Source organism: Staurois parvus, unplaced genomic scaffold (assembly GCF_062004578.1).
Source record: "Staurois parvus isolate SC_StPar_1 unplaced genomic scaffold, SC_StPar_1.0 ptg000015l, whole genome shotgun sequence".
Lineage (NCBI taxonomy): Eukaryota > Metazoa > Chordata > Amphibia > Anura > Ranidae > Staurois > Staurois parvus.
This window is the reverse complement of record NW_028317811.1, coordinates 565,137-578,470: the sequence shown is the minus strand read 5'-3', so window position 1 is coordinate 578,470 and position 13,334 is coordinate 565,137. Positions and strand designations below refer to the sequence as shown.

At 39.4% G+C, this 13,334-nt stretch overlaps 1 protein-coding gene across 3 annotated transcripts in view; it reads right to left on the bottom strand.

The window, feature by feature from the left end:
* Positions 1-2,420: 2,420 nt before the first annotated feature.
* Positions 2,421-13,334, bottom strand: part of TMEM200C (transmembrane protein 200C) — a 118,035-nt gene continuing 107,121 nt past the window's right edge. For all 3 annotated transcript variants that reach the window (XM_089677907.1, XM_089677895.1, XM_089677902.1), the window contains one exon: positions 2,421-5,128. In XM_089677907.1, coding sequence (XP_089534033.1) covers positions 3,446-5,092 — 1,647 coding nt within the window. In that variant the 5' untranslated portion in view covers positions 5,093-5,128 and the 3' untranslated portion in view covers positions 2,421-3,445. The remainder of the gene's footprint in view (positions 5,129-13,334) is intronic.

Genomic DNA, 13,334 nt, shown 5'->3' with positions numbered 1-13,334 from the left:
CATCTCAAACATTTAGTTCATATCCTGTATAATGTAGAATAAGCCTGCTGGCCTCTGAGGTCTGTACAGACTGTTTATAGAAACCTGTTCTGCAGCAGTTATAAAACATCTAGCTAGTTTTGATGCTGGGTCTACCTCAAGCTAAATTCTCAATAAACCAGACCCATCACATCATCTGATGAACAAGGACTACATCACTCATCACTTTCTACAGTGACAGCAGAACAGGAGGCACAAAACAGGAGGTGCTATTATTCGGAAATCCAGGTAGTAAATTTATGCTTGGAAGCAGCCAACATCTACCTTGGTTGTATTGTATGTATCCTAATTTATGAATTAACAATCATTATACTAAAAATGCTAACACTATCTAAAGTAGTGGGGAGTTGAACACTTGTTGCCTTGTTACATCTCCCTGAGGCTCTAATGGAGATGTTTCTCTGCAGTAGCTTGAACCTCTAACTCATACTACATAGCCATAATGATGGTGTCGTTATTTAGCAGCTGGAGATTTCACTATTTTGTTGGGAGGTGAAACTCACACACTGTGATTCAACAAGCCTGGAACCAATGAAAACTGAAATATCAGACCTTTAAATGATGGATCACAAAGTGTATTAATACACCTTCAAAAATTTGAACAATGTTTTTAGAGGATTGATTAGCTAAATCTGCAACATGATATTGGTTCGTGATGCACTTATATGTATGTTAGCTTATTTAAAGAATTTCTTTTGAAACACAACACAAGCAATTAGTGAAACCATACTGTGAACCAGTTAAGCTATTCAGAAAATCCTGTAGATACACGTAACATGTACGGTAAGTGAATGTCAATGATCCCCAACTCCCCAGTCATTCAGTGCACTATACAGCAGACCAACCATGTGTTAATATTGCATTCTGTAGCTCCAGTTAGCAAACTGAAAGACACAAACTGGTCACACCAGCATGGATAAGCTTCTATGCTTGGCGCAGTCAGAATTTTACAGGAAAGAAAGGGGACTGGTATGATCACCAGTTATTTTCCATGAAACTAAGAAATAAAAAGAGAATAGGCTATATTGCCAAACATCCACTTGGACACAAAGATACATAGAAGAATTACATATTTTGTGGTAACATACACTTTAAAGTGTATGTCTAGGCAAAAAAAACATTAAGTACATCTCTGCAAAACATGCAAATTTCCATATTAACAGAACAATATGTGTAGCTCTTTTCAGCAATAAAGTGAACTCTTAACTTGTATTGTAGGCTGACAACATGGCTTTTGCTAACCTGAATATTAAGCCCTGTCTGGGTTCTTCCTCGTTGGACTTTAAAACCCCTCTCCCTTATATTACTGAGCTGACTGGGGGGGGGGGGGGGTATAGTCCAGCAGATAACCCAGTGTAGCAGAGACAACTTTCACTACAGGAAGTTCGGAGATCACAGAATTTCTGGCAGGACATCGGGTACTTTTGTATAGTTGTGGGGGAAAAAAAACAGGAAATGTGCAAGTATTGCAGAAATGTACCAAATTTTTTTTTCCTAGACATATACTGTAAGTCAAAATATCCACAGAATTTACCTTCAAAATGAATTCTAATTCAAAGCATAGCAAAGTAAGCAGAGGTAGATGGCTACTGGGACAGTTTCTAGGTGTGATTGAAGCATTTGAACATTATCTGCTGCCTAATCGATATTACTTGGACGATATGGAATGGGCCAGGATGGGATACCTGACCTGCATATTTGGAAGCTGAGCAGATGGCATTCTGATTAACAAGGCTACTGTCACTAGAAATTTCAGTAGAAGAGTGTCTTGAACTACAGCTCTGCCTGGATAAAACACAAAACCCCAAGACAAGTAGTCTGTGTCCAATTTGGAATGGATGCATACAGATAATGGTATCCTCAGTTTTTCTAATATAATATGGAAACAAGGATTTCGGGAAATCAATCAGATTGTAAGAATTGGGGTGTGGGGGATTTTTTTTTTCTGCTATGAGGCACCAGTTTCATGAACTGCACTCACCATTACATCTGTAAAATTGCAGGAGCCATAAATAATGTCAACAACAAGGTTAAAAACACAAAGGTACTGTAGTTTAGGCATACTACAGTATTTTTCAACAAGTGATATCATACTTCATGATATGTAAAAAAAAAAAGGATGCAAGTCCATTTTTTGCATACAAAAAAAGTTCACAGAACATGGATAAATGTTAATTATACACTGGTACATAACAACAGGGTGAATGTACTTTCTAAATACCATGAAAGCACATCGGGCATCAAAATGCCCTTTCTCTCCAATTAAATGAACATAGATACAATTTACCATAAATATAACCCACACATTGTCGGGTTGCGCAGTAAGATAAAAAGTTAAAAAAGGAAACAGTAGTGTTTACGTTAATAATATTTAACAATACTTCTGTATCTTTTAAATAAATTATGTATCTTTATTTATATTATTAGTATTAGCATTGTTTTTAATAAAGAATCTTTATAATAGAAAACATCAAAAGGCTGACATTCTGACAAATGGGCCAGTGATGCAAATCTACATTGAATAAATATGAAATGTAGCAAAAATACATTTTATCATGCACTTCACTTAATTTCCATTTATAGAAATTAAATTCTATGGTAGCTAGCAAAAAGATTCCTAAATATACTATATATTCTGCATTTCAAGTCTGCTTGTTGTAAGCAAGATTGCATGCCATTATTAAAATACTGCAAGAGGTAAAAAATAAAAACAAAAAAAACAAAAACAAAAAAACCTAAAAATAACAAAAATACATTTTGGTGCATGTGATATAGTTGAATGTAAACATTTCTTTTTTTATATATTTTTTTAATAATAATAATGATGCTTTCAGTCATTTAATAACCATAACATCCAATAAAAACAGCGTAATACAGAAAATTTCAATTATTTGAAAATAAAATTCTAACAGTCCCACATAAGCAAACTCAACTGATGTCCTTTGTCTTTAAAATGTATTTGAATATTCTGCCTTTTAAACTGCATTTGAATATTATGTTACCAGAGAAATGATAAAACCTCTAAAACAGTTTTTTCAGAAAAATAAATCAGTTTATCACTATGTAGGCAGACTTGCTGCCTTAGCATTTCAGTAAGCCAAACTAAATCGCCATAACCGAGCAATTACTGACATGCCATCAGCAGGAAAAAATATCTACTGTAGCTAAAATTAAGTGCACAGTTACTGTTAAAAATAATCTGATTCATACTGAAAGTTAAAGATGGGCTAGTTCACTGTTTATTAATACAGTTTGGTTTCAGTCAAACATACAGTTACAATCAGGTGTTGGTGATGGTTACCAATACATACTAAAACTGTTGACACTGCAGATCTTTGGATATTGGCAAGTTCCCTGTAATACAGCATGTTCCAGAACAAACTATGGACAAATCTCAAAGTGTGCTTTAAATACTTGTATTATCTATATCATCATCACCATCACTATTATCATCAGATTTAGCGTGAGACCTGGTGAGCATCAACAGTTTTTCTTTATTAGTGTACTGCTTCTGTTCTACATGTTGTTCTGTGCTGGTATCGTCCGAGGGAATTTCAATGTCTATAGCCTCTGTTTCCTCACAGTCTTGAGTTTTATTGGCTGAGGTGTCTATAGACTCGAAGGAGGTTCCTGCCTCCTCAAGATGAATGTAGCCCTTATTGCTTGATTGGTCAGACCCTGAACTTTGGGAATCTCTTCTTATCAATGGCGCTGTAGTAAGAGAATCCATAAGAACAGCAGGTTTTGTTTTGCCAAATGGAGAGCCTCTCACCAAAAGGCTGCAGTCTAAGTCTGTGCTACTTAATGACTGGCTACCCAATTCTGACAGTGGCCCAGGTGACATTGGTCTCCTGAAGTCAGGCAGACAGCTTGTGCTCTGGCGCCTTAAAGGTAATTTTCTATGAGTTTTGGGAATTTCCCAGTTTAAGTCTGCATGGCTAAAATTGGTCAAACTTAATTCAATCTCTCCCTTATATACTTCTTTGGCACTTTTGTTCCCTTCCCCATGTTCTTCTTTCTTCTCCAACAGACAGCTATCTAACTTGACAATAGGCAGCGTAAAAGCACTGAGGGAATGCCCAACTATGGAACACGTGCTGCTCCTACCCCATTCTAGGTCAGGCGATTCAGACAAGGAATCAATATCCTCATCTCTCCCTGAAATTCTGTCAAATGGTAAAGCAGAGTTGGACCTCTCCCTGTAAATACTGTATACCTCCTCATTCATGTTTATTTGCTCAGTTGGGTGTCGATATACCTTAGGAGAAGACGTCCTTGTTTCCCTTAGATTAGGAGGAGAGAAAGAAATTGGTCCACCAAGAGCAGAATGCCATGAGCTCTTGGCCAACATTGCCGCTCCAAATGTGTCACTACCTTTTACATCCATGCTCCGAGATTGCACATAATTAACAAACCCATTTAAAGGAACTCCATCTTTAGATTTCATGCCATGAACATCAATCACTGTAGAGTAGAGATCCCTCAAGTTGATGATCTTTGTTTTCTTGTCTCTGTTTTCATGAAGAACCGCATTAGCACAAATAAATAGAAATATTCCAATGCCCATTATTAGAGGACCAAAAACTTTAAGATTATCCGAGTGCAAGTATCCAGAAAACAAACCTGCAAGAAATCCAGGTGATGTTTTTTGCTGAAGGCTTCTTGTTAAGTTTGTATCACTTTCTTTGAAGGCATTCTGATTAGCTCCTTGACTGTTGCGATGGCTCCAAGATTGGCTTGAATTTGCACTGATAGAATTTATATCACCTGATGAAAGTTTGGCTTGATTCGTCCCTAGATTGCCATGATAAACAGAACTGCTTTTTGGCCAATATCCCATAACAGCCATGGCTATTCCAACCAAAAGTACTAAAATTCCACACAGGGCAATTAATCCAGAGACAGAGCAAAGTTTAAGTTTTCCTTTTACTACCACCACATCGTTCTTTCGCTTCTTTTTTGCTTTCCGCTTTCTCTTCGGAGTTTGGCTTTTGGGTCTGAGAGGATCTTGTTTTCGTGCAGAGATCCTCAACAGACCTCCAGTGGCAATCATGCCGACCTCAAACTGCCACACAAGTCACTCCAGCTCCTGTGCAATTAAAAAGAGAAGACAAATTTAAAGGTTAAAACACATCATTTCCATGCATGTTAAGTTGTCAATATCAATGACATCTTTCTAATGCCACAGCCATAAGATGTTCCTAAAGTATATCTCAAAAACAGGGTGTGTGCTTTATGATCTAGTAATTCACAGTATGTGAGAGATTACCAACTGCTTTAAAGGCTCAAACATGTTCTGATAAATCACCATGTTAGCATTTATTTTCGCATTAATGTTTTTGATATCTCATTACTTTTTATCTCTTTGATAATAGTCATCAGTACAAATAGGGATGGCAAAACTACCTAAAGGGACAGCAAATTAAAATTTGACAAAGGTTCTAACCCTTTCACATGCTATCCAAGAAATAAAATACATTTTGGCTATACATATACTTTAAATGTCTACCATAGGAAAAACTCAGTGCTACATTAATAGCTTAAACATTAAAGATGAACTCCGTGACTTAAAAAAAATATCTTGCAGTGAGGCCTCCCTGCACTGCAGTGGTCAAATGCTTGCTAAGTCTAGTGGTAATGGAATAAGCTCTAAAACTTACCTTATTTCCTGCTCCCCAGGCATCTGCCACCTACCTTCTGTCCAACACTTAAGTTGTGGGCAGGTCCCCATGTACAATGCAGGTCTGCTAGTCCTGCATTATACATGATGACTTCAGAGAGTGACCACTGAACAAAGCATTGAAGAGAGGTGGCTTTGGGGAACAGGGATGGAAGGCTGTTGGAGTTTGAGGAATATGGTAAACATTACAGCGTATTCCTTTCCCCCTAGACTTAAACAGCATTTAACATTTGCAGGGCAGGGAGGCCCCACTGAAAGGGTAATTTTTATCTACTGTCCAGAGTAGGGCTTTAACATTTACACTAAATGTGGCTTAAGTGCTGCAAGGTACCAAACTGTTAATACTTGATGTCTTAAAAGAGGCAAGTCTGACGCGGTCAGATTTTTATCTCTTCAAAGGCTGTGATTCCAAGATTTATCAAATATTTTCACAAAAAATATATATTTTAAATGTAAATAATGTTAAATTGAAAGCATTTACTTGAAATGGTTTGAAAGCATAAAAGTATAAAACTCAACATAGCATGTCAAAACCTTTGCAGGTACATGTTCTCAATAAAACTAAAGTGTAATATTTTGTATTAGCTTAAAGTGGTTGTAAAGGATGAAGGTTTTTTATCTTCATGCAATCCATGCATGAAGGTAAAAAACCTGTGTGCAGCAGTTCCCCCAGCCCCTTCAATACTTACCTTAGCCTCATCGCGATCCAGCGATGCGAATGACAGCCTAGGAAGTCCTGGGTCTCTGCCTCCTCATTGGCTGAGACAGCAAGCGGGAGCCATTTGCTCCCACTGCTGTCAATCACAGCCAGTCAGCCAATGAGCAGAGAGAGGGGGCAGGGTCATGGTTCCGTGGTGAATGGACACACGGAGCAGCGGGTGCCCCCATAGTGAGCTGCTTGCTGTGGGGCACCTGACAGACAGGAGGAGCCAGGAGAGGCTGCGGGGGACCCCAGAAGAGGAGGATCCAGGCTGCTCTGTGCAAAACCACTGCACACAGTAGGTAAGTATAGGCATATTTGTTGTTTTACATAAAAAAATTAACCTTTTGAATCGCTTTGATGGTTTGCACCTAAATAGAAGGGAGTCTGTTGTGCTGGGGGAGATGTTTATGGGAAGGCTGGAGGAGTATTTAAACTAGGATTGAGGGGGGAGGGAGAATTCAATTATAATGGGGTAGTTAGATCAGACAAGGGTCAGTACTTATTGGTGGGTGGAATGGGGAAAGATGGGGGAGGACTATGACAGATGATAAGAAGGTTCCCATGTTACAAACAACCAGTGGAATTGGTACCATTGGTATGAAAATAAAAATTATGCAAAATACATTTGCACAAGGTGTCAATTGATTAAAGTAAAATTATATAAATGGTGAAGCGCTCAACTTAAATAGAAGTGAAAATTATCTCATACCTAAATAAATTCCAAATATGCAAACTCAATAATCAATATAAATGAAAAAAATGGTGCAATATCCCCATATATGAATTATACGTCCCTGGTGGTATAGTGATGAACAACTAATACCTCTTGAGCTGTGCAAATATACAAAAAAATAATCAATATAAATGAAAAAACTAGTGCAATATCCCCATATATGGATTATACGTCCCTGGTGGTATAGTGATGAACAACTAATACCTCTTGAGCTGTGCAAAGTGATACTTATATCCAATTAATTAAAACAATTAAATAAAATATTAATTCAAAATAAATTGTGATGCCACACTGTGCAAAATCATAAAAAGTGTTCAAATGACGTCACTCCATGCTGCAATTGTGCTCTTCGTGAAAATCTTGACGTGACTCCCCTCAATAATAGCCAAAGTGCCCCCTCACCTTCCACATTCGACCCTTGCGGGTCACAAAGCTTTATATATATATAATATATCTCTGCCAGGTGTTTTTCTCCTCCACTGCCTCCACCGACCCAATCAAGATCCTCCTCTAGGCAATGAGTTCCACTCAAATAACTCCCCTCACAATACGGACTCAGACACAGGGCGCATATGCAAGAAAAAGCAGACCTCCATAGTGCAACACTGTTTTAATGAACTCAGAGATATATAAAAAAATGCACTCACATATCCTCCAACAGAGAGAAGCAGTTCCCCATGTGCTATGGGTATATTCAGGTGTACAAAGTTGGCGTCCGAACCCGGAACCGGAAGTACGTCACCCCTATGACCGGAAATACGTCGACGCGTTGCGCCACGATCACGTGGCTTCTTCAGGATTCAACGCGTCGACGTATTTCCGGTCATAGGGGTGACGTACTTCCGGTTCCGGGTTCGGACGCCATCTTTGTACACCTGAATATACCCATAGCACATGGGGAACTGCTTCTCTCTGTTGGAGGATATGTGAGTGCATTTTGTTATATATCTCGGAGTGCATTAAAACAGTGTTGCACTATGGAGGTCTGCTTTTTCTTGCATATGCGCCCTGTGTCTGAGTCCGTATTGTGAGGGGAGTTATTTGAGTGGAACTCATTGCCTGGAGGAGGATCTTGATTGGGTCGGTGGAGGCAGTGGAGGAGAAAAACACCTGGCAGAGATATATTATATATATATAAAGCTTTGTGACCCGCAAGGGTCGAATGTGGAAGGTGAGGGGGCACTTTGGCTATTATTGAGGGGAGTCACGTCAAGATTTTCACGAAGAGCACAATTGCAGCATGGAGTGACGTCATTTGAACACTTTTTATGATTTTGCACAGTGTGGCATCACAATTTATTTTGAATTAATATTTTATTTAATTGTTTTAATTAATTGGATATAAGTATCACTTTGCACAGCTCAAGAGGTATTAGTTGTTCATCACTATACCACCAGGGACGTATAATCCATATATGGGGATATTGCACTAGTTTTTTCATTTATATTGATTATTTTTTTGTATATTTGCACAGCTCAAGAGGTATTAGTTGTTCATCACTATACCACCAGGGACGTATAATTCATATATGGGGATATTGCACCATTTTTTTCATTTATATTGATTATTGAGTTTGCATATTTGGAATTTATTTAGGTATGAGATAATTTTCACTTCTATTTAAGTTGAGCGCTTCACCATTTATATAATTTTGTTTGCACATATCTTGCGGTATAGAGAATAGGTGATAGCAGCTAACTCACTAGGTTCTGTGGAGCGCAGGGGGATTTCTGTAAATTCAATTGATTAAAGTGTTTGTTCACAAATGCCAGAAGTCTGCCGAGCAAAATAGGTGAGTTGGAAGCTTTGGTGCATGCACAGAACTATGATTTAATTGGTATTGCTGAATCTTGGCTTCATTCTTCACATGACCGGGCCAGTAATATTCCTGGCTATGTTCTCTAGACAGGGTAAATAGGAGAGGTGGTGGTGTCTGTCTCTATGTGAGAAGTCATCTCAGAGAGACTGTGGAAGAGGACCTAGTTGTTGGAGAGTGTGAGGAGGCTGAAACATTATGGGTGGAACTGCACATGGGGATGTGTACTACAAAGGTAATCATTGGAGTTTGTTATAGGCCTCCCAGTGTTAATAAGGAGATGGAGACTTAGCTCCTTGCACAGATCAAAAGGGCTGCAAGAGCTAGGACAGTGATAATAATAGGGGATTTTAACTACCTGGAAATTGACTGGAGTAATGCTACAGCAGGAACAGTTAAATGGCAAACATTTTGAAACCTACTACAGGACAATTTTATGGTACAGGTCACAGAGGCCCCAACTATGAATGATGCTCTGCTAGACCTGGTAATCTCAAACCATGCAGAGCTTATTATGAATGTCCATATAAAGGAACATATGGGTACAAGTTACCATAACATGATTTAATTTATTGTTAGCTGTAAACAGCAAGCACATACAGGAAAAATAAAAACGCTCAATTTTAAGAGAGCTAATTTTCCAAGGCTGAGAGCTGCTCTCCAAGACTTAGACTGGGAGGGAATATTGACATCAGTGAACCCAGCACAGAAATGGGAGTTCTTCAAAACGACTGTATGTGAACAAACTGCAAACTATATTCCCATGGACAACAAGTTTAAAAGGCTAAAAATCAAACCAGATGATCCACATTGGCTTACAATTGATATGATCCAAAAATATTTAGACAGAATAAAAGGTGAATAAAGCACCTGGACCAGATGGCATACACTCATGGGTCCTTAAAGAATTGGGCTCTGTCATTTCAAAGCCATTTTTCTAATTTTTAGGGATTCTTTAATGACTGGCATATTACCACTGGATTGGTGTAAGGCCAATGTGGTGCCAATATTTAAAAATGGGTCAAAATCTTTACCAAGTAATTATAGACCTGTTAATTGAACTTCTATAGTTGGGAAGATACTGGAGAGTTTAATAAAAGACCACATAGGTCAGTTCTTGCTGGAAAAAAAATATTTTAGGCAACAGACAGCATGGATTCATGAAAGAAAGAAGTTGTCAAACAAATATGATTTTTTTATGAGGAGGTGAGCAAAACCTTGGACAGAGGGGTGGCGGTGGATGTGGAGTACTTGGATTTTGCAAAAGAGTTTGACACAGTTCCCCACACATGGCTAATGTGTGAAGTAAAGTCTACAGGCTTGGAAAAATCTGTATGTAAATGGATAAAAAACTGGCTAAAAGATTGTATTCAGAGAGTAATGGTTAATGATTCATACTCTGAATGGTCTAGGGTTGTCAGTGGTGTACCCCAGGGTTCAGTGTTGGGACCCTTACTTTTTAATAAATTTAAAAAACGATATAGGATCTGGGATTATAGATACAATTTTAGTCTTTGCAGATGACACTAAGCTGTGCAATGGAATAACATCCTTATAGGATGTCTCCAACTTACAAGCCGATCTCAATGCACTGTTTAATTGAGCAACTATGTGGCAAATGAGGTTTCATGTTGATAAATGTAAGTAGAGTAGCGAATCGAACATGACGAAGTGCAATTCGTTCCGAAGATTTGGAAAAATTCGATTCGCGACGAATCCGAAGATTAGCAAACTTCGGATGCACGAATCGAATTTTCCCAAAAATGGCGGCGACATGTGTGGCGACAGGAGAAAATGGACAGAGAAGATGGGGCGGGGATCTCTGGGAAGGCGCGCAGACAAGGCGCGCTGACCCATAATGCATTCATGAGTCATGAATCATGACATGTGATCGCATTAGCCAATCAGCAGCCAGCCAGCACTGTGTAATGGTGGAGCTATAAATCGCGGCCATCTTAGAATTCTCCATTAGCCTCCGGTCATTCAAGAGAGACAGACCTGTCTGTATTAAGGGACAGAGTTAGGGCCACAGAGACTTTAGGGCCACAGAATCGTTACTCAGGGACACAGAATCGTTACTCAGGGACACAGAATTGTTACTCAGGGACACAGAATCGTTACTCAGGGACACAGAATCGTTACTCAGGGACACAGAATCGTTACTCAGGGCCACAGCTATCAAAGAATCGAAAATTTAAAGTGACATACACCCTTTTTTTTTTTGGTGGCTGTCGTGCACAGTTGGTGCTGCAGTTTGCCGATTGTGCAAAATAAACTGACTTTCTGCTTCACAACCACTATTGTACGTTCAAAGAGTTAAATCCATTTACACGCCGGCTGGCGGTAATATTTTTTGGGTGATTAGTGCATTCCAGTGACACAAACGTACAGTTTCCAGCCAACGGCAAGCTGCAATTGACCGATTGTGTACAATAAACTGACTTTCTGCTTCACAACCACTATTGTACGTTCAAAGAGTTAGATCCATTTACACGCCGGGTGGCGGTAATATTTTTTGGGTGATTAGTGCATTCCAGTGACATAAACGTACAGTTTCCAGCCAACGGCAAGCTGCAATTGACCGATTGTGCTAAATAAACTGACTTTCTGCTTCACAACCACTATTGTACGTTCAAAGAGTTAAATCCATATACACGCCGGGTGGCGGTAATATTTTTTGGGTGATTAGTGCATTCCAGTGACATAAACGTACAGTTTCCAGCCAACGGCAAGCTGCAATTGACCGATTGTGCTAAATAAACTGACTTTCTGCTTCACAACCACTATTGTACGTTCAAAGAGTTAGATCCATTTACACGCCGGCTGGCGGTAATATTTTTTGGGTGATTAGTGCATTCCAGTGACATAAACGTACAGTTTCCAGCCAACGGCAAGCTGCAATTGACCGATTGTGCTAAATAAACTGACTTTCTGCTTCACAACCACTATTGTACGTTCAAAGAGTTAAATCCATTTACACGCCGGCTGGCGGTAATATTTTTTGGGTGATTAGTGCATTCCAGTGACAGAAACGTACTGTTTCCAGCCAACGGCAAGCTGCAATTGACCGATTGTGTACACTAAACTGACTTTCTGCTTCACAACCACTATTGTACGTTCAAAGAGTTAGATCCATTTACACGCCGGGTGGCGGTAATATTTTTTGGGTGATTAGTGCATTCCAGTGACATAAACGTACAGTTTCCAGCCAACGGCAAGCTGCAATTGACCGATTGTGCTAAATAAACTGACTTTCTGCTTCACAACCACTATTGTACGTTCAAAGAGTTAAATCCATATACACGCCGGGTGGCGGTAATATTTTTTGGGTGATTAGTGCATTCCAGTGACATAAACGTACAGTTTCCAGCCAACGGCAAGCTGCAATTGACCGATTGTGCTAAATAAACTGACTTTCTGCTTCACAACCACTATTGTACGTTCAAAGAGTTAAATCCATTTACACGCCGGCTGGCGGTAATATTTTTTGGGTGATTAGTGCATTCCAGTGACAGAAACGTACAGTTTCCAGCCAACGGCAAGCTGCAATTGACCGATTGTGTACAATAAACTGACTTTCTGCTTCACAACCACCATTGTACGTTCAAAGAGTTAGATCCATTTACACGCCGGGTGGCGGTAATATTTTTTGGGTGATTAGTGCATTCCAGTGACAGAAACGTACAGTTTCCAGCCAACGGCAAGCTGCAATTGACCGATTGTGTACAACAAACTGACTTTCTGCTTCACAACCACCATTGTACGTTCAAAGAGTTAGATCCATTTACACGCCGGCTGGCGGTAATATTTTTTGGGTGATTAGTGCATTCCAGTGACATAAACGTACAGTTTCCAGCCAACGGCAAGCTGCAATTGACCGATTGTGCTAAATAAACTGACTTTCTGCTTCACAACCACTATTGTACGTTCAAAGAGTTAAATCCATTTACACGCCGGCTGGCGGTAATATTTTTTGGGTGATTAGTGCATTCCAGTGACAGAAACGTACAGTTTCCAGCCAACGGCAAGCTGCAATTGACCGATTGTGTACAATAAACTGACTTTCTGCTTCACAACCACCATTGTACGTTCAAAGAGTTAGATCCATTTACACGCCGGGTGGCGGTAATATTTTTTGGGTGATTAGTGCATTCCAGTGACATAAACGTACAGTTTCCAGCCAACGGCAAGCTGCAATTGACCGATTGTGCTAAATAAACTGACTTTCTGCTTCACAACCACTATTGTACGTTCAAAGAGTTAAATCCATATACACGCCGGGTGGCGGTAATATTTTTTGGGTGATTAGTGCATTCCAGTGACATAAACGTACAGTTTCCAGCCAACGGCAAGCTGCAATTG